We start from the raw sequence: 22,882 nt of genomic DNA on the forward strand, positions 1-22,882 counted from the left end.
GTTGGTTGTTGCTGGTTCTGTAGTTGATTCAGTGTAAACCTACTATTGGTTCGCTTCAGTAATGCTTTTAGTTTGTTTAATTGTTGTTGGTTCATGGTAAATCTGTTGTTGATTCATTGTAAACCTACTATTGGTTCGCTTCAGTCCTGCTTTTAGTTTGTTTAATTGTTGTTGGTTCATGGAAAATCTGTTGTTGGTTCCTGGTAAATCTGTAGTTGATTCAGTGTAAATCTACTATTGGTTCGCTTCAGTCCTGCTTTTAGTTTGTTTAATTGTTGTTGGTTCATGGTAGATCTGTTACTTGCATTGTTACCATGCAGAAAATCTTTTGTTGGTTCGTTTAAATGTTGGTTCATTGCAGAGCTGTAGTTGCAAATCTGATGTTGGTTCAATGCATGGTCTAGAGAGAGCTTTCTTGAAAGACCTTTTAAGATCGTGGGTCGATGTAAATCTGATATTGGTTTTTGTAGGCTCGTTGTAAATCTGTTAGACCGCTGTAAATTTGCCATTGATTTATTGCGAGATGTTATCGTGCCGTTGTGTTGAAAACTTGTAAGTGTAATATCTATGTGATATTGGTTTCTTTTAAAGCTTTCCTTAAATACTTATATATATATATATATATATATATATATATATATATATATATATATATATATTATTAAGTTATAAACATGTTACTCTTACTATATTTAGCAAGCAACATTTGATTAGTTGTGTTAGGTTTTGTTCATTTGTAGATTTTATTTTATATTGTTTACGTGCGGTTTAATTCCTGTTACTTTTAAGTATCTCTTCTCCTTTTATCTTCAGCCGTTTCACTCGTTTTATCTTCAGCTGTTTCTGTTTTGAATTTGTACTTGGTGGGATGAGCTCTCTCTCTCTCTCTCTCTCTCTCTCTCTCTCTCTCTCTCGAAAAATTTATGAACGTAGTTCTCTCTCTCTCTCTCTCTCTCTCTCTCTCTCTCTCTCTCTCTCTCTCTCTCTCTCTCTCTCTCTCTCTATATATATATAGTATATATATATATATATATATATATATATATATATATATATATATATATATACACCGCTATTTTCATTAGTATTTCTACTGCGAATGTATTATAATTGTTGTTATTAATATTACTCGCCCGCCAGTAAGTCCTGTTTGTAAACCTCACTTAATGAACCTGGATGCAAGTCCTCGCCTCCACTGAATTTCCAAACACATTGCAGTGAGAACATGTGCCAGTGAAGTGTATCAAATAAATCACGCGCCCTTGTGATTTTGTCACCCAGTGAACAGTGTCTGACTCGGTTCGACTTCTTCCACGAGTTCTCGAACCCAAAACAAAACCTTCTGTGTTATAGATTCAGAGGAACTATGATGTGTTAGTGTGTGTTTTTCGTAGAGACTTTTTCGTCCTTGTGAGGGTTGATTAATCCGCAGTCATGACCGAGGAAGATGTCAAAGAGCATGGTAAGTAGTTTGTTTTTTGTTAGTATTATCATGATGAAAAGAAGATATCAAAGAAGAATAGAGAAGACTATATAAATTGAATGCCATAGAAACAGCCATTATTATTATTATTATTATTATTATTATTATTATTATTATTATTAGTAGTAGTAGTAGTAGTAGTAGTAGTAGTAGTAGTAGTAGTAGTATCAAAATGTAGAATTTTATGTATATAGTATGTGCATAATATATACATATATATATTATATATCTATCTATCTATCTATGTATCTAATCTATCTATCTATCTATCTATATATATATACTATCTATCTATATATCTATATATATATATATATATATATATATATATATATATATATATATATATATATATATATATATATATATATATATATATATATATATATATATATATATAATGTGTGTGTGTGTGTGTGTGTTTATACGTGAGAGCGTGTATGCGTGCCTGTGTCAGAGAGATATACCAAGATGGTGTATAGGCTTCACATAGAGTAGGATGAAAACTCAAAATTGTACCAAACAATTACTGAGTCAGTGACCCATTTACAGTATCCCGTACTCCTCACCCAGACATCACGGCGGATAATTCCATTTCCGGAAAACCTCGTTCACCGCCTAATTGAAATCCACAAACGTAATTTTCTCTCCTCATCAGCTTTGTCCAATTTCTTGTTGCACTGAACAACCTACCGACATCTGATTTCCTAAGAACTGATGCAGATCAACTGTTTCATAACAATCTTTGTATTAGATGAATTCGAATAGGCTTCTTCAGATGCAAATTACTGGGGATTACTGAGCTTTTGAAGGTAAATTTTCTGAGCCATTGAAATTAATGAGTGGATGAGAGACATTTTTTTTGGTTTGTTTGAATGAATGTTATCAGTAGGTTGATGTTATTTGTATAAAGTTTTACATAATATTAATAGTTAGTTACTTTGCCCAACACTTCTTTCTCAAAGCACAGAATTTTACATTTTTAGTTTTCTGAAAAGAAATCTATTGTGCCGGCTTTGTCTGCCCGTCCGCCCTTTTTTCTGTTTCTGTTCGCACTTTTTCTGTCCGTCCTCAGACCCTAAACACTACTGAGTCTGGAAGGTTGCAAATTGGTATGTTGATCATCCATCCTCCAATCATCAAACATACCAAATTGCAGCCCCCTAGCCTCGGTAGTTTTTATTTTATTTAAGGTTAGAGTTAACCATAATCTTGCATCTGACAACGATATTGGCCATGTCACCACCGGGCCGTGGTTAAAGCTTCATGGGCCGCGGCTCTTACAGCATTATACCGAGACCACCGAAAGACAGAGATATTTTCGGTGTCCTTGATTATACGATGAACAGAAAACTTGATTGCGCCGAAGAAACTTCGGCGCATTTAATACTTGTTATATTTCAAATGTAGTTTTAATACACACACATTTCCGCGTTCCTTCGGCTCCGCGCTGCCCACTTTTTAGCTTTTTACTTCACCCCCATTCCCGCTTCCTCTCTTCAGTTTTGCTCTCCAACCGCTCAAACCATTTCGTGATTCAACTGTGGAAATTTCTCCTAGTTCCACCTTAAGAGCTTCGTGTCCCATCTCATTTATTTTCTGGATCTCTTTATCTTGTCCAACCACTCCCGCTCTCGTTTTTCGCTGTCTGAGGCGCTGAACGGCGGAAAGTGCCTCAGGGCTTGTCTTGGCGGCGTAAATTTTACAAAATTGTAAAACTTAATCAAATGTTTATCAAAAGCCAGAAGATTTTCAAGGCCATTGTATCGCTCGAATGGCTAGGCACGTCCGGAACAACCAGGGAACACTAAATACTTCTGTCTCAACGTATCTGGAAGTGCCTGGCATAATTTCCCGTTATTATGTAGCCATGTATTCATATTAGTGATAAAATAAACACCAATTTGTGTTCGTATTTCGTAGTCTATTTAAAGAGGTCATTAAGTTAAGTAACGTAAGAGGGACGGTTATGATTGAATCTCCGAATTGTGGAAAATTAAGCGATAAGACTACTTGCCAACTCGCGTCATAGGATTACAGCCACAATAAAACTTTAGATTAGTTGGGACGCAGCGTTGGCGCTGGGAACCTCGCATCATGTCAGGCGAAGAAACGGTTCTGTGCTGTTGATAGGTGTATATCGAAGCGTAGTGTAAAGAACGTCAGCTTTTAGAGAAAAAACCGTGTTTATTGAACTTTCTTCAGTTTTTTTCAGAAAGGTGTCATCTTGTTCTTAGGCCCACTAACTAAAAGTATCTGTAACCTGCGAGCTTTTTCCACTTCCCTTTTATGCATAGTGCTGGGCTATTATAAAACAAGGTGAAATTTTTTTTCCATAATTATTGTTCGTGAAAATAATTTATTTATTTACCTGATAGTATCCGTTGTTAAATTAAAAACAAAAGCGATGAACATAAATGGTGAAATCGTATATAACATAACTGGTCTTATATCAGGACACCGAGAATAAATAAATTGTTATGGTTTGATATTATTTGTTAATACTTAGTTCTGCCATAAGTTATAACAGACTGAGGTTTGAGGACGGTCACACCAGTTACAGTGAACTTGTTTTTACATGGACACTCTCAGCGGAAATGTTACGCCATGTAGCTTGAGAAAAGCGCCTGTTGTGACGTTCGTAACACTGAAATCATATCCGCGAAGTCAGACGTAATCTGAACTTGATTTAAGACCCATTTTTGTGAATGTTTCCTACTGATGAAGGCTTCTTTTGTGTGTTGTGGATACACACGAGTTGAAGTCTCATTGTTTATCAGTGATTTCATTTGCAGTGCTGCCTAACCGAATTACCACCATTTTCACGCAGGAATTAACTAAATAAATTAAAATGGGTGGGAAGAAGAAGCAGAGAGAAGATCAGGAGGGGAAAAGTGAGTAGCTTGTCTGCCTGCGTATCAATGAATCCATTCATGTAAATGTGTATTTGTCCGTAAGAGTAGATCGTGCTGGGTTACGGCTTCTGAAAACGAAACCCCCCTCTCTCTCTCTCTCTCTCTCTCTCTCTCTCTCTCTCTCTCTCTCTCTCTCTCTCTCTCTCTCAAACTTTTTTTCTCTTACAGGGGAATTTGGAGCGTACGTTCACAAATTCTGTGAAAGTTACGTAGCTTCTCAGATCTCTTTGTGACTCATAATCGCACGCATCAGGTTGCTAATGTGACGCCATTCTCCCTATGTTTTAAACCTGCGATTCTCTGGAAAGTAAAATTTATATTGGAGCAAAATCCGCATGATATAACATTGCTGCTGCTTAAACAGATAATTTATTTATGTATGTTTTTCAGCATTTATTTATTTTTACCTCACCTTTAGTTGGTGTCTCTTGAATTTACTGGCCACACACAGCCATTTCCCATTTATTTTTTATAGCCATTAGATGATCTGTTCATTTTTGTAATTTTCTTTTTTTAAGGCATTTTATAAAGATAGGCACTTTATAGTTAGGCCTATGCAACTCTTTGCTTCTAAAAAGGATGAATTGGGTAAATTTGGGTGTACATTGCAGTAATTCCTTCATTATAGTGCTCTGGAAGGTCATTGAAAAGATGATCTTCTAGTCCTCAGTTAATGTGTGGGTTAAAGAAAGCAGTTTGATGCTTATGGTGCAATTGTAGAAATTATAGCTGTATTAATGTGATCTGTAATGTAAGCCACCGACAACGGAGTCTACTAATTTCAAATGGTCTGGTGCTGTCATGTTCTTCGGGCAGAAGGCCGTGACGTTTGTTGTATTTTGCGTTGCTACCAACGCGAGTGTTGACATTGGACATAATTTAGTCTTACTGTATTTAGTTAGTAGCTGTAGGTCGTTGCATTGCTCTTCTTGTAATCGGTCAAATAGATTAGTCCTAGCCGCTGGTCTTAAAATGAGATCTTGAACATATCTGTAAGTGGTGTAGGCCTACTGTAAACACTGAAGTATGAGTGTGAACAGTGACAAATAAAGACCTTTTACCGTAATCTCTGGGCAAGTTTCATTTTATGATCTCTATGTTTGTAAAAGTGTGCCCTGTAATTCTGGATATTTGACAGCATTTAATATTATCCTCAGACTTTCCTCACTACAGCACTTTAAATCATATGCCCATTTAATGTTGCTGGAACGCTAGGCAGATGTTCACGTTGTTTGCTAGACAGGGAATCAATAACATCCGGGTTCGTTATCTTCTAAATGGAGTTGCCCCAAGTAGATTACAGTATTGGTTTTCCTGGTCCTTTTGATCAAACTCTCGGAAGAATCACATCTTTGCCTGTAGTGCCTGTAACTTCTACAGCTGGACCGTTATTTGCTACGTTTGACAGAACATTAGATGTCAGTTTTACATTCCTCAGTACAATAGGTTGTTCATCCCTTATGTTGATAAACTGGAATAAGAGAGACCATAATGCTATGCTGAAGTTGTACCATTCTCCATTTCTTATGAATTTTATATATATACAGTATGTATATGTATATATATATATATATATATATATATATATATATATATATATATATATATATATATATATATATATATTGCCCATATGCCCATACTTTTTGTTTGAGTCTCCCTGGATTTTGGCCTGAATAACTTCACCGCATTCGAAGTTAAAGCTTAAAAAACCTTAGAACGTTGATTGAGAAGTAAAACTTCCAAAGTCAATGTCATCGGAGGACACCCCCCTCCATCAACCCAATAAATCATTACTGTACTCTTATTGATATTCTTCAGTAATTTTTCAATTCTTTATATTTTTCTCAGTTTAAACGTTGTAAACTAATGGCTCATTAAATCCCCAAAGAGTTTTGCAATGTTGACATGCCTTTTAAGGTTTGGTAATCTCTGCAGAACAAGTATTTGTGACAATAAAATTATCTGCCTGATACGGTCGCCACAATCATTAAAACATTTAGGCACATAAGATTAGATGATCTTGAAACATTCGTGCATCTCTGGTTATATTTTCTTTGGATTTGTGGGGTCGAGCATTTGGATAATCTCTTTATATTTAAATGTGGATTCAAGAACGAAATGTAGAGATTTTATTGTGGTAACAGTGCTGATTGTTACATACAGTACTGAAGTCAAGTTATTTGCTGCAAGCAACTAGCAGGAGCAGTACAGTTTAGTCTTTCATATTGTGACAGTATATATCCTGTACCGTGAAATGATAGATGTATCTTAACACCTTGCACTTTGAAATAGTCGCAACTCCTCATTATACAATGGAGAATATTGTCATGTCTTTAGATCATTAACTATGTTCCATTTTCACATAAATCCGGTAAGTTCGAAATGTATTGTTTTGAAATACCATTGAGAATGGTTTTGATATTCATTGTAGAGTTTCGTTACCTTCTGAATTCATCTGAAGTTAGCAGGGCATTACATAGCGTGTAGAAATGATCAACAAACTGAATACTTCTTGGAATATAGGGTATGTCGGATCATTCAGTTGCTATTTTGCTCTAGAACAAGTGGAAGTTTAGCCGGTTGGATGCATATCAAGGGTGAAGAGCAATAATCAAATCTGTTTTGGTATAGATATGATGTTCGTTTTTTTCGTGGGTAAAATAAAAAAATAACTAAAACTGTAATTTTCTGTTGTTGTCATTGACTCTGTATGTTACTTTTTTCCCCCCCTCAGTGATTAGCTAAAGAATTAGAACAAGTTTGCTCAGTAGTTTCTTTATTAAAGCATATAACTTTTATGCACTGTATATATATAGGTACTTTTATAACTTATACCTTCATATTCTTTCAGGAGAACCTGTGCAGTATGATCCAGAATTCAAAGGCCCCATCAAGAACAGGTCTTGCACAGATATTCTCTGCTTTCTGCTTTTTATAGCATTCCTTGCAGGATGGGGCGTTGTAGCAGGATTTGGTAAGTTTCAGGCTTATTTTCTTAACATCGGTTGTAATAGGACCCAGAAAAGTCCTTATCCTTAAAGTCATTTTTTTTCAGTGGGGCATTAAATATAAAATCAGAATCCAAGTGGGTCACTTTAATACCATATAATGAAACATGTTAGGCAGTCTGAATTTGGACTCACGCAGTCAGCCACTGTAATGCACATAGTTCATGTTATTTACAAGTTTGTTTTTATTTGTTAATTTTGTTTTTAGAATCATAAATATATTTGTTTGAATTAGATGCTGGAGACCACAAAAGGTTGAGGTCTTAGCATGGGATTGGAAAACTCTGCCTTGAACCCTTCAAACAATAGCATTGTCTGACTCAAGGCGTTATAAAGACCACACGTGTTACAAGGGGAAAAATTACCAGTTACTGCTACTTGTAGTATAAGATTTGTTAAAAGAAGAATAAGTAATGATACAGGCAGTATCAGGTCTTTGATTTTCTTGAATTGGTGGGTCTTAGGTATATCAATTATCTTAAGACTAGTTTGGTACCTTCTCTGACCTGTTGCTTAGTACAGTAAACTTAGGTACAGTATAATTCTCTAGGTACAGTATAATTCTCATGGCAAAGATAAATACGTTATTGGTAATTTTATAGGAAAGCTGTTCAGGAACATCTATAATACTTTTTCTTGTGCTTTAAGGTTAAAGCTATATTAGGTAGGTATTTTCTGGACAGTTGTTCAGGGAAGTGCAGGCAGTTAAAACTGGGATATACTGGTGTCAAATAATTTTGAATTGGGAGGGTAGCACGTATTTGATCTGAATTATGTTTTCATTTGATTTGTTTCTGTAGACCTCTAGGTTGTTTACTCTTTAAAAATTAAGTGCAGTAGCATTAGGAAAATTATGATATTTTCATGAAATGAAAATTGTTTTAAATTTTGTATTGTTAAGAGAATGATTATTGTAGGAGTTCATTACTTAAAATATTGTGATTCAGTGCTTCATAATTATCTTTTTCCTTGCTAGAGGGGAATATCATGATTATAAAATATTATTCACAAGTATTGAGAAAATGTGAATTTTATGATAACCTTCCATTGATTCCACAGCGGCCTTCAATGGAGACCCATCTCGCTTGCTATACCCAACAGACAGCTTGGGTCGTGTTTGTGGTAAAGACCCTGAAGTGATCAATAAGACTTACCTTCTTTTCTTTGATCTGACAAGATGTGCTTCTCCAAAAGTCATTGCAACTGGGTGCCCAACACCACAGGTCAGTTGTAGATGTGAAAAATCCAGTGCATATAATCCAGTCAGTTGCACACTTCCAAAGCATAGCGAAATATTGAAGATAGCCACTAAGGCAATGTCGAGAGCTTATTACTTTATCCTCTGCAGTATTCCAGAATATGATAGTATGGTTTCCATAGGATTTTCTTTTTGTCATGAGTTTGATACTATGGATTTGTTCTTTCCACACATGCTCAGCTGTTTGTTTTATTTTTCTAGGTTTGTGTAAAGGAGTGCCCCCACGAAAACTGGTTTTACAAACCCGGTTCAGATAATAGTATTCGATCGAAACTCATTTGTATTGAAGGTGTTGATGGTGTTACCGACCCGAGAGATCCATACGACTTAGTGAAGAATGGCATTTGTGCATATTATTATGTGCAGAGTAAACCTTGTAAGTAAAGCATACTGATGAGCTTATTGACAAACTTTTAACAGATTATGTAGTAAAGATCTATCTCAAGCGCATATGACTGCAGAGATGTTAAATACAATGTTGCAGGTTTATATTGGTAATTTAGATTACTCAGCCATATGCAGATCTCTGTTACATATTTAAGTCTAGATGTTTTAAGTGAGATTTTGAAAATTGTTTGTTCCCACTATATTTGGATATGAAAGTCTCACTGGGAGAGGCAAGACATCACTAGCATTATATGCAGCAATTGTCCCTTCTATTTTCAAAGTATTAAGATTTTACCCCTTGTAAATCTGCATGCTCATGTTCTGTGCAAATCAACATTACTGTATTTATAAAATTGATTCTTGGATGCTGTACATTTTAATGTGTGGATCTTGCTCAAAATGAAGGGCAGGTAATCAAAACTGACAGAAGAGCAAATGTCAAAGAATTTTTTTTTCCCCCATTCAAGGAGAACTATTAAAGTAACTATGCTAGTGGTTTGAGACCTACATTATTTCTAAAAGATTCATCAAAGTGAAAATTTTAATAGTAGTACTAACATGACCCAGTTTCAAGAATAAAGTACTGAGGCTTTGTAATGGGTTCTTGAAATCACAGTGGATTAGTATTTGGCTATTAGGCTCATATCTCATATGTAATATGGATGGACTGATTCCCGTGTTAAGGAGGTTAGCATGTAAAAGTCATTCCTTTATTGGTTGGTGACCTCTGAATAGATTTTCATAATACAATAATGGATTTTGTTGTGTTTAAGTATTTTAGAATAGGTTGTAATGTCTAATTGTAATGGTAGTGACAGAATTAATTGTTCTTACTGTGGGTCACACATAAAGTCTAGAAATTAGATGCAATGATCTTGTGTAACTAATCAACAGCAGTAATAATATTGATAAGGAAAGACTTCTGGTAAGTCCTTATTCAGAATGGATATTAATTGAATTTTTACCATTTAAACAGGAGCAATTTTTAACATTTAAACAGGAGGTAGTTTGGTGCTGTTCTCATATCTCAGAGACTAGTTCAAGTACAGTAACATAATATTCGTTATATTTTAAATATCGTTTTATAAATATTTTAAAGTGTTAATTTTACTCAGTATTTTAGATCCTGCTAACCCTCAAAGCTATGGAAACCAAAAGCTAAAAAATTCGTAAGCATAAAGCTAACTCATGCCTTGAGCTGGGACTCAGATTACAGTTAAAGTCTTCTGGCGTCATGTGATGAAATAGAAGTTTGGTTAAACAAAGATGATTTGAATGTTAAACACTAGTAAGCAACCCTTAGATCTGACGACTGTTAACTCACCTGAGTTGAAAGCTCAAGTGATCTTTTCTGAACAAAATTGTCCTGCATCTGTACTTATATATGTCAGTCTGGTGTGAACTTTACATATTTTTTTTTACTTCTTCAGATTCATTAGATCACCTTCAGATTTTCTTGGAACAAAGCAACCTTGGGTAAAGGAATTCAAGTTTATTTAAAAGGGGATTGTTCCAGTCTTTTTCCAAAAAGAATTACTGTAATTAAGAAATAATGAAAGAAGCTAGAGTTATTTAAAAAAATTTTGAATAACCATTGAGCCAGAAATGAAACAATTAAGTGAAAGCTTCATTAGGTAGATTAGATTAAAGTATGGGCAGGATGGGGCTGCAGTATGTGTCCAAGTTTTTACAAAGTAATGTGTAGGAAAAAAAAATCTTTAAAAATCTAAATTATATACATGCTAGTGCAGCAAGGTGCTACTGTTGAGCCTTTGGGAGTGGAGAGAACCATTTTACATATCTTAATGCCATAAAGGGAAAACTGAAGTACAAAGGCTTTGATGGTGATGATCTTGAGTGTTTTCATTTTGGCAATGGAGTACTGTAATGAAATGAAATACATTGCTTCAGTAGTTTTAAATCTCTCTCTCTCTCTCTCTCTCTCTCTCTCTCTCTCTCTCTCTCTCTCTCTCTCTCTCTCTCTCTCTCTCTCTCTCTCTCTCTCTCTCTCTCTCTCTCTCATATAAAGTTTGTCAACATAAAAGAATCACATTTAACACTGGCAGTAATTACACCCACTCCCAAGAAAAACTGTGAAGACTACTCCTTTTTTTATACCAAACTCAAACTATGCAGAGAAAGGGTGAATATGGTTAACAGAAAATACAACAAAATGTGGCGAATCTAGCTACGTTTACCGGAAAGCTCCCAGACGTGGCTTGGGTTTTGTTAGAATTTCTTTGTAAGTTACTGGGGTAAACAAGCTTTCGGCTCATTGGAATCCAATCCTCTAGGAAGTTTTGGGAAATCTTGAATACAAGTTTCTTGGCTTTAAGGGTTAGTAATAAGTTTGCTTGTAGTTTGAGAGATTTGCTAAAAGAATAGGGTCTTATTATTGCATTATTTTTTTTAGCATTTTTTGTATATTGATTTGCTCAATGAAGATTATTAGATTCTGTTCTCTGGCATCGTAACAGTGAAACCTTAGGGTTACTGAATTGTTATTCTGATAATTTACTGAATTGCTGTTCTTCTTAAATGCTCCTTGATAATTTCAGTTTTGCTTGTTACTTTTTTCAGGAGTAATGATAATTATAACTTAGCAAAAATATGTTATGGTGCTGTATTTTCAGTGGCTCGTAGATGCATCCCGAGAAATGTTACGTTCTTTGCTGATAGTATCATGAATTCTATTGATGCAACATCCGGCCTGTCCAAATTTGAAAAGTTTGAATATCTCTCGAAGGCAATGAAATATGTTTTCCGATTTGCCAAGTTCCAGGAGGTATTTTTTCCTCTTTTACTACAAAATGTTCAGCTTAATGAACTAACTATAATGCACAGAGGTTCACCTTTCTTTAGCAGCATCTCTAAAATTCTTTCATTCTCTCATAACAATACTAATACTAATACTTGTATAGTGAGGCTGATTTTGCAAATACTGTACCACTTCAAGCGTGGCAACATTTTTTCATGCTAGTAATGTAGTTGCTCATATACCTGATTTTATTTGATAGATCTCATTCTACTGCAGATGCAGCAATTTTTATGCTGAGCATACTGACTGCAAATGAATTACATGAATGTATAATGCCAAGCTACTATGAGATGCTTCATCAGTATTTGTAAGATGCCGTGAAGTACTGTATTTTCAGAACTGGGTTTGGGTTCTTTATACAGAGATGCTCATGGAGACTTTCACAGTTAAACTCTCTTGATTTCTGTACTAAGTTTTCACTGCATGTACTTCAAGGGCAAGTGGATAGGTGATTGCTGATGACAAGGTCATGTTGTACATTAGTAATTTTATGGAATTGGAAGCAATCTTACATGCACCTCACAATTTGCATGGGTGCTGGCCTTACGGGTATATGGAAACTTTCTGCATTAGCCAACTTTTATACATTCTTGCTTTTGTCTTGCATAGAGTTTTATGAATACCCAGAATTCCAGTAAATATTGAACCAGTATCCTTTATGAGTAATAGAGCCCCATTAAATTAGGTTTGAAGATAAAACTAGGTACCCAAGGTGGCAGCATTATTAGTAAGGCTGAAGTGGCCAACTTATCAGGGTGGAGAAAGTTTTCCTGTGAACAGATAATATATGTTTATTTATGATAGCTGTAGACTTTTTATTTATCAGTATTATTGTTCTAGTGATATTTGAAATTTGAGATACCAAATATTAGAATAAACAGACTAGGTAATGGAAATATAAGGGGTTTGAAGCTTTCCAACTTAAAACTATCGTAATTTATTAAATTTACAGGTTTTTATGAATTATTTTTCATAATTTTTTTTCAGATTTTGATCAGTGGTGTGAGAACCTATTTTATAAGATGATATTCTGAAATATTTTCTTGATAGTAATTTGATATAATTTATTATTTACAGGCATAGTACATGATGTAAGTTTGCATCTTAATGGAAAAAAGTTTACTGGTACTGTATAGATCAAAATAGGTATAAATTTTGATAATTACTTTTAAGCAGGAAACAGAAGATTGTAGCTGGTGTAGTCTTCTTATGCTTGCAAATTACCGGACATGAGGCATTATTTCCCCATTGTTATGCAACATCTGTGTGAAAGCTAGGTTATTGGTTTTAATAGTTTTTGCCCCCAAATGTAGCTGCTGTTAGTGGTAAACTGCTGGTAGCAATGCTGATAGCTTTATTTTGGGAGCTTTGCTTCTAAGTAAAATTGTTAGAATCTGTAGCCTTATATTTCATGAGTAATTAGGCTTAGGCTGACTTTTGCAAAAGATTCATTGCTCTGATAATTTAATTGATTTCTGTTCTCATGTTCATGATTACTTCAGAGTTCTGTGATGCTCATTGTAGAATGTGTATATATTTGTGAAACTACTGAAGGAGTAAGTGTATCTTTCGAATTGATGTATCTTTTTTGTATCTGAGGTGGTTCATAGATGTATACCAAATGATGCATTCCTCACTGAAAATACTGAAAAAATTCAATCTCCTTTGGAGACGATGAAAGATTTTTCCCAGTTTACCATGTTAGGCTACTTAGGTGTTTTTCTTGGTCTTTAGTACAAGCTGGTGGATGTGATCACTGTATAGCATTAAGATTCATTGTATTTAGCAGTGTATGTTAAGTATTCAAGTTTCTAATAATTTTTTATAATTGTTCATTTACTAAGCAAACTAACTAACCTTTCAAACATTGTGCAATACAAAGTGTCTTTGCCAGATTCTGCCAACCATCCCCTTTTGCTTTCTCAGGTAGAGTATCCCAACTGATCCCAGATTTCTCCAACCATCCTTTTTGTGCTGTTTCAGCTCAGTGGTTTGGTGAAGCTATTTTAATAATGATAATAATAATAATCAGGTAGAGCAGCTCAGCTGGTCTCGAATTCCTTTTTGTTGGCAATAGAAGCTTTTTAAGGTCTTATCTTGAAACTTATGTATTAATTGGAATATTTTTTGCATATATTTACAAGAAGCTGGTATGAATGTTGAAACATACCGGATCTTAACCCAATATAGACATTGCAGAAAGTGTAACTAGCTGAAACATTTTAATTGTACCCAGACTGGATTTAGTCATGTTCATGGTCATTAATAAATAAACAGTGCATAGTAAATTAGAGTACGCAATACAGCAATAATTCTGATGCTGATAAAGACCAAACCTGCATTAGATTCATAGCATTCATCAATACAAAGGAAAATTTATCATTATGTTTTTGATCAGCTTTCCCTTTATAGGGTTAGATGTATTAAGTGAGTTCTGTACACTTGTCTACCCTATTCTCTTTCAACCCGAACCCTTATATAGTCTAGGTCTTCATTAATCCCCTTTCTCATGATTTTCTGGGTCTTCTTACAAGTCATTGTCATGTCACTTCCATATGTTTCTCATTTCCTCATTTTTTCTCATCACATGCAAACATCAAAGTCATTTTTCCAACCTCATGATACCACACCTCTCCACCAATTTCTCATTCAGAATATATTCTTCCCACTATACTCCAGCCATGAATTGTAAAGCTTTATGGTCACACCTTATCAAAATTTCCTCCATTTTCCCTGTTGCTGCCCATGAACTATTGCATAAAGTTGTATTACAGACCTCATGTACCCATTGCAAAAAGAAATCTACATATTGAAAAGAAATTTCCTCCTGATATTGGATATCTTGTTCTTAAGGAGGAAGTGTATAGAATCCTGGAAAACTAAATAAAGAACTGGACTGTGCGCTTGTTAAAGCTAGCAGGTGATAGTATTGCTTACTGACCCAAAGGCACTAAAGTACAGTACCAGTGTATCAAAACTTAACTTCTGTAGTTGATGAATGAGTTACGGTTGTTTGCACTAGTATTTAGCCCATTTCATTTGTTTCCATAGTTTATATCTTTATTGTCTTTCAAAATTATTCACTTACTGAAACCAAAGGTTGCAGGTTCTGATTTATGAGTTGCTAAAACATTGCTACATATGTTGAAACTATGGAGTTGTTGAGCTGTAATGAAAGTCAAGTGGAGGTATGCAAGTTACCCTAATATCCTTAGAATAAATTTATTTGTATTTTGACAAATTTGTGAAATTATCGTGAGACTTGTTATTAAATGGAAGTGAAAAGTATTTTTAATTTTCATAATTGGTTGGAAGTATCATAAGTGGAAGAGTGTTTAATGCTTTTGATCCGACTTTTCAAAAGACAAATATCTTACCGTTTTCCGTAGCAAAGGTTAGGTATTCATTCTTTTTAGTATGGTTGAGGGTAATTCAAATGTGTAATTGTGGGTGGTAGCTCCCCATTAGAGTTATGGGCTTTCTATGGTAGAACAGTATAGTATTTATAGGAACAATTTTTGCTTAAAAAGAATTTCAGATCAAACATACTTTGTATACTTGATATGCTGCATAGCTGTTACCTACAAGAATTCTAAAGAAGGATTTTTGTTGTAGTGGCAGGACGTTGCATTCCCAAAGTCCCTGCTGGAAATATTACAATGGGAGGTGCAGCAATTCAGAATGTTGATGAGGAAACTGTAACAGGGAAGCTACTTGCAGATGCTTCAAAATACCTTGCAAAATTCTATCAGGCCTCAGAGGTAATGAGAAAGGTTTGGTGGCTGCAGTGACTGATTCATGTTTTGGTGGTTATGTTTGTCTATTAAAACAGCTGGATTTTTTTTTTCTTTTTGTAGTCAGGCCTAATAATATGCTGTTTTTTAAACAATTTGTTCTAAACGTATTTTGGAAAATGAATTCCTGAGCAAGTGCTTACAACATATACTTTTCAAGACTTCCCTTTTTTTAGGCTGTTTTTCAGTTTCATTCAAACCAAGGTATAAAGTACACTACATGTATATGTAAGTACTTTTTCCTTCATTTTTTTTATATATAAATTTGTGTCCTGCAGAGCTTCAGATTTGTTGATTCCAATTTGTGCATTTATCACCTGAATGTGGTACTATATTTTTAAGAATTTAATTTTATTTTTGTATGTAAAATCTGTATATCAGAGTTTTGTATATATCAAAAATATTAAAGTAGTATACTCATTCCAATGCTGTTACTGTAGATTTGCATGCAAGCTTCTATAAAACTGATGAGTTTTAATATGCTTAACTAATAATTAGCTCTACTATTTTTTTTTGCTTGCTACAAAACTTATTTGCTTCTTATCCTGAACTTTATTTTCTGGTATGCTGTGCACAGTAATGTATGCAATGCATTTATCTGTTTGTTTTTGTTTTGTAGCTGAAACAGTTTATTATTTGTAAAGCTAGGTGTATAACCTTTGTTTTGTAGGAATGTCATTCCAAGGTATGGGTTTCTTGTAGTTGTAAATTAAAGAAAAGGTAAGGGCAAACAGTTCATTTTGCTTAGTAAAGAAGAAGAATCTTGAAGTAAATGTCATATTTTGAAGAGTGAATATTGCCAGAGCCTGCTTCACAGTAGATTTTCTGTACATGAATGCATGAAATTATCTGAAGCTTTTTGTTTAATACAGTAATAGGATACAGTGTTCTGAACATCATCAACGATATGGCTTTATTTGTTCATTTTGTAAACTTGAATTTAGAAAACCATGTGAAGCAGGAGGCAAGTTGTGAGTCTTTTTCCAAGTCTTTTAACATAACAACAGAAACCTAACCAGTATTGAAGCATCTTCCAAGGAAAATGTGTAAAGCTCGAGCTCACACCCATCTGTAATACCTGACCAAAAATAATGCTTACAGCTAAGAGCAATGCTGCTCTGAATTTCAGCAACCTGCAGTAAATGCTGATGATTCACTTAGGTCCTGATGAAGAATTTGCTGTCGTAGTAGAATGACAAGTCCCACCTAAATTTTTCTCGTCAGAATTGAAAGCAATGGTGCAATTTTTGGTGATGACAGTAGTGCAACAAAAATACTTAGAAATTGAGATTCTTAAAATTCTTTTTGACATTTTTTATTCCATAAATTATTCAAGTTTCTTAATAGCTCAAACATGTTGAATTTCACTCATTAACAGTGGGTGTTAAATAGGTCAGCTGAATCTCTTATGGTTAATTGAAGCATAGGTTCCTTACTACTGTCTTGTAACTTTTTTGCAAAGATTTTTAAATGAACAGTTCACTAAATTCATTTTACAGGAATATACTTATATATATTTAAAATTCAGTACATTTAGAATACATTATTTATAATTTGAAAGGTTACAACAATAAGTTGGTTTCTGAAAACTGTATAAAAGTGTTTCTGATTTCAAAGGTCTTAATAAGTTATTGAATCCTTGACTTTTGGATTGGCTAAGATTAAGGGACTGCTGTTCATGAACTCACTCTTTGCAGTGCAAAATTAAATCTTCACTATGTGAATTTGCTTATGAAAAGATTTTAGTATAAAGCATCTGTATGTACAATTTATAGTTATTATTTTCTGAAATTCTACCTTTTGAAATAGTAGTTTTGATTTCATAATATTTTTCATTCATATGTGAAAAGTAGTTTTGATTTGGCAATATTTTTCTTTCATGTGAGAAATTGGTGGAGAGATATGTTAGTAACAAGCTCTTTTGAAACAGGTAGCTGAGGGAGTTTTCCAAGATATCAAAACAACATGGTGGATCATCTTGGGAGGATTTGTTGTGGCAATGCTTGTGTCCTTCTTGTGGATATTCCTTCTAAGATTTATATCAGCAGTTATGATTTGGTTCTCCCTGGTGGCATTTGTTGGGCTTTCTGGATTTGGTGAGTCAGTTCTTTAAGCTGTAACTTGTTGCTGTTTTTTTTTCATTTTATAGTATATGATATGGAGATCGTGATGATTGTCACTTCATCACATACTACTCTCTGATAATACTACTACTACTCTGATATTACTACTGTGGGGGGAAAAATGGCTTAAGTAAAAATTAAATAAAGTTACTGATACAAAAGCAAAGTAAATCTAGAAAATAACAGGAGAAAACAAGCTAAACAGGAGAAGAATAAAATAATATAAATGATTTTTTCTTACAGTTAACAAATTTTACTTTAGAACAAAGAGAAATAGAAAGGGGCTAATTAAACAAAAATATTATAAAGCTATAAAGGTCAGGACTTAAGACCTGGTGGTATGTTAGGGCCTTGCTTGAGCTCATGTTCACCACCCGATATTTTCATGTCACCTGTGTCTTACAGTCATTTTGTAGAAGGTTAGTCAAGGGGAAAAGGAAATGATATTCTTCCATTACATTATAATACTGTATGGTACTAAGTTTCAAAGCTTACTTGTTTAAGAATAATCAGTGGACAGATAGAATAATTATCATTTTTCAGAATTCAGCTTCACATTGATTTTTATAATACCTTAGACTTTTGGATGCTAAACTTTTATACTTTGCAGGTTGTTATTACACCATGAACAAGTACCTAACGTTGCGTAAGGATGGAACCTTAAACATGACCATGCCTGAGTTTCAGTTTACCACTGAGTTCAGCAAGTATGGAGAATTAGAAACAACATGGCTCATTTTGTTCATCATCACATTGACAGTCTTCTTGGTGTGCTTGTTTGTTCTCATATTTTTGCGGAAGCGAATCAACATAGCAATTGCCCTCATTGGACAAGCTAGCAAGTAAGAATCTTTTAGTTTTCCTTTAGGTTGCTCAGACACTTAAACAACATTAACTATCTTGTGACTTTGGATAAAATAACTCCCAAGCTGAACTACTTATCAAGTTTCTTCAAATCTTCATAATTACAGGGAGTAATTTATAGATTTATGTAATTAATTCTTTGATACAGTATTTTCTGTATGAAAGAAAACCAGGGACAAAGGAAGTAAAATTAAAAAAAAAAAAAAATTAACCCCTTGTGGCCGGGTGACATATATATATGTTTACTTATAGCTTTGGGGTGGATTTTGGGTCATATATGTATGTTCAAGATTATGCACCATACAGTTTGAATGAATTTTGTGGGAAAATTGTTTAGATCACTTTCATGGGCCATAAATGACTTCTGGCAACTCTAGTAGCTCAGTAGAGGATAGAGGGAGATCAGTTTGACTTGAAATGACCTAGGGGAATTTACTGCAGCTCCCCATCCCAGGATGTCTCGTAAACATTTTACAGTAAATATACTCAGAATTTGTTAAAGATTTTAATTCTTACCTGCTATGATAATGTGTAAGCTGTAGTTATAATTTTCCAAAATAAAATAAAAAAATTATTAGAAAAAACATTTATAACTTGGTAAAATTAGCATATTTTTACGACTGTCTTTTGGAAAAGAGGCCCTGCACAGATTTGGAAATATTCACTTTCAACTTCCCCTGGAAGTTAAAGAAATTTTTTTTTTATTTTTTTTTCTTATACCATATGCATATGCATATCTTCATCTCCTCTTTTCATTGAGGTGTTATTTTTTTAAATTGGCCATCCTTAAATTTAATCCAGTCTAGGGTTGTGCTTAATATACATTTAGCTCGGTCTAAGGGTGTGCTTAATACATATTTAGTCTGGACTGTGAGGGTTAAGAAAATCTAACAGTACATAAGTATCTATAATGAATATATTTGTATATATTAAATAGGAAGAGAGATGGGAGGAATGTTTATTAGCCAACAACTTACTCTTAATGAGTATACAATTAAGCTTTCATGGTGCTGTATCATAAATTTTAATGAGACACTCCTTCAATTGCAGGGCTGTTGGCGACATCATGTCAACTTTGTTTTTCCCCATTATACCATACATTATGCAGCTGATAGTTCTGGGATTCTTTTGTATTGTCGCCTTGTATCTTTCATCTGCGGGAAAAGCACAGTACAGAATCATGTGCCCTAGCACCGGATGTAAATGTGAAGCAGTTGGTATAAAAGTAAGCAGCATTCTCCTATGAGTTTCAAAAATTGTTTATGCTAACTCCCTAATCCAGTACTCAAGAATAATATAGTGGATACTGTTCAGAATTTGTACTCTCAGTTAGTGTAATTGTATAAGGATTTTAAAGTAATTCCATACTTTTATTCATTTAGTATAATTTATCTTTTAATTTGTTATATTTAACTAAAGTTTATGTGTAGTCTGAATCCTGCAATACAGTAGATCTTGTGCTAGAAGGGTTTGGAAGCTGCAGAATCAAGGATTTTATTTTACATATAATTATTATTTATATATTCCTAGACCAGGTTACATGTATTATAGTATATATATGAACTAAGAAGCCTTTATATTAAGATTATTGTTGTAATTTTCAAGGAAAATGCTACATGCAACTATAAGACCTTCAGTAACACATCATGCCCAGAAGCCTCATGCCAGTTCTTTGACTATCATGTAGACCCAAATATTCCGAGACTTCATGTAAGTACCTTGTTTGATGATGAGTCCCATTGACACCAATAATGTTTATAATAAGAATAATTATAAGAGAGATTAATGAATTAAATATCTGCTTACAATGAGTATCACTGTAATAATTCAAAATCATTATTTCTTTTTCATCATTTCTTAGTAAGGGATTTTATGTAGCATTTAGTATAGGAGTGTGCTTGCTACAAAAGTTACATGGGGTTAGCTAAAAGGGACAGTTTTCCTCGATTTTTTTTTTTTTTTATTGTACACCCATGAACTACTATTTGAGATGCTACTGTTTGTTCTTGTACACTCATATGATGAGTTATCGCTTGATTGCACAGAAAATTCCACCCATGAATTAAACTTTTACAGAAATGAAAATTTTCTTTGGAGTATTATATAAGAAAATATGGCAAAACATTACAAGGCAAGATATTCTGGTCAGTAAGTTGCTTTTTTAATATTTTTTATTCAAGATAGTGTAAATTATGTACAAAATTAATGAGACAATTTACAAAATTGTACTACTTTACAGATAAAATTGTACTGTACTACTTTACAGAAAAATTTTCAGTGCTTTAGGCAAAAAAAGTAAGCATAAAAGGTGGGTTAAAATGAGAGAGATTGTAACTGGCCAGAAGAAATGTCCTTGATAGGGGAAGACCCATTTCACCTGCCAGTTACTTTTATTTATTTCGTGTGTGATGTGGGCAGTCTTTCTAGTGAAGCTCTTCATTTTTAATTTTTATATTATGTTCCCATCACCCATGATATGAAATATTTTCCATGATACTCAAATAATAGAGCACTTATTATATGTCATGAAGGTTTCTAGTATCTCCTAGAAACAGGTATCACACATTGGCTTTTATTGGCTGGATTGCAAAATATACATGAAGTAAGGAATTTTCAGTACCTAGTGTGCTTCAGAAAAATTATTAGTGAAGCACTGGAGATCTAGGATGATATTTGTTACCCTGGTCACATACTTAATTTTGAGAGCAGTACTGAGAGGTCAATAAGAAAGAGTAGTGGAAAGAAATTGCTGGACTATTTCTATATAGGAGTATACCAATAGTAACAATAAAAATTCACAAAAGATGTTTCTCTACACAGTAGAGATATGGTTGCCACTTACAATGAAAATAAGAGATTCCAGAAAGGCAAGACTGTACATTACTGAGAATCACAGTTGGAATGCATGGGGAAGGTCTGTTACAAATCCTCAGACTCTTTAGGAGGTATTTTTGACCTCGGCTTCATTGGTTTCTGTCTGACTTTTTTTTCCATTCCCTCCAGTCTCATCCTGGAAGTTCAATGTTTATACTTTATCTTGCTTCAATTTTCAGTTCTCATTAAGAACAACTTAAGCTGAGCCTTATGCTTGTTTAAAAATGTGACTTGGTGGTCTTGTTCAAATAATGTAGGGTAATAAAAATCATTCATATCAGAGGAAATTGAGCCAATTGAAGGGGTGATTCATGAAGATCTTTTGCCATTACTGTTGATTGGGAGCCTTACCAGAGGATGAGGAATATTGAGCAATGTCCAGTTACCCAGCAGGAACTGACTTGGTTTCCTTGAACTGAGGCACATATAAGAATCAGAAATATTTTTATGTGGTGGCAAGGTAGAATTAGGAGAGATGTGCAGAGGTAGGAGGCATAATTTTCCATTCCCAAACCCATTTTTGATCCCTTGAAAATAAAGAATCTATTTTATTATTTGAATTTTCGGGCCAAAGTGGAGGAAACAGAATTTAAGTGTTTTGAATATTAATTGTAAGCTTTAGGATTACCTATTTCAGCTATTTTCTTAAGACTTTCAACTCAGAGGAGTTTTCCAAAGCACATACTGTTTCTAGTTACTGAGATTATGATGTGCAAAGTTAATAAAATTGCATATATATTAAAAAAAAATCTTCATATTAGGTGTACCATTCTTGGTTGCCATATTTCTAATTGCATTTAAAAATGAAGAGCCTTGTAACCTGTATAAAATTTCTTGAAACAATACTTATATGGAGAAATATTTTTATGGGATAAAAGAAGCTAATTCATACTTGTTTATTCTGAAAGCTGCTTATGACTGTAATTATGTAGGTAGCCTGAGATCCTTTAATTCATAAATAGCAATCTTATCAGGAGCATTAGTGTAGATTTGAAGTTTCAGGCTCTGGTAAAAAAACTTTGTTCTTGACATAAATTAAAATTATCGTTTCAGCTAAACGATGATTTGAGAGTATTTTTGCAGGTACAGTATAGAGCTGTTCACAGTGCACGAGAATAGTCGTGGATTACTTATGTGTTAAAGCACAGAACCCAAACATGAATACTGTATTTCATCTTTTATGTCAGTATTTCATCATGTGTTAGTGCACAGAAATTTGTACATTTCATCATGTTATTTCACGGATTTCATAATTTTATTTTTTTTATCTTTTGTTAAAATATGATCACTGGTTTAGGCACAAGTCTGCTTCACTGTTTCTAATCAGAAAATATAGTATTTAAACTTGCAAGTAT

General features: G+C 33.9%; 1 protein-coding gene across 34 annotated transcripts in view; it reads left to right on the plus strand.

Annotated features, from left to right (window-relative positions):
* The window catches only part of Ctl2 (Choline transporter-like 2), a 72,730-nt gene that overhangs the window by 41,642 nt on the left and 8,206 nt on the right, over positions 1-22,882 (plus strand). For 5 of the 34 annotated variants that reach the window (XM_067105723.1, XM_067105724.1, XM_067105718.1 and 2 more), the window contains exons 2-10: positions 1,219-1,462; positions 7,253-7,375; positions 8,469-8,632; positions 8,869-9,043; positions 11,688-11,839; positions 17,597-17,762; positions 18,400-18,631; positions 19,704-19,878; positions 20,259-20,363. In XM_067105723.1, coding sequence (XP_066961824.1) covers positions 1,435-1,462; positions 7,253-7,375; positions 8,469-8,632; positions 8,869-9,043; positions 11,688-11,839; positions 17,597-17,762; positions 18,400-18,631; positions 19,704-19,878; positions 20,259-20,363 — 1,320 coding nt within the window. In that variant the 5' untranslated portion in view covers positions 1,219-1,434. Of the gene's footprint in view, positions 1-1,140; positions 1,463-3,525; positions 3,803-4,196; positions 4,378-7,252; positions 7,376-8,468; positions 8,633-8,868; positions 9,044-11,687; positions 11,840-15,487; positions 15,634-17,596; positions 17,763-18,399; positions 18,632-19,703; positions 19,879-20,258; positions 20,364-22,882 lie in introns of those variants that run through there. The other 29 variants (XM_067105730.1, XM_067105731.1, XM_067105725.1 and 26 more) reach the window with 19 other exon arrangements.

This window comes from Macrobrachium rosenbergii, chromosome 6 (genome assembly GCF_040412425.1).
Source record: "Macrobrachium rosenbergii isolate ZJJX-2024 chromosome 6, ASM4041242v1, whole genome shotgun sequence".
In the NCBI taxonomy this organism is placed as follows: domain Eukaryota; kingdom Metazoa; phylum Arthropoda; class Malacostraca; order Decapoda; family Palaemonidae; genus Macrobrachium; species Macrobrachium rosenbergii.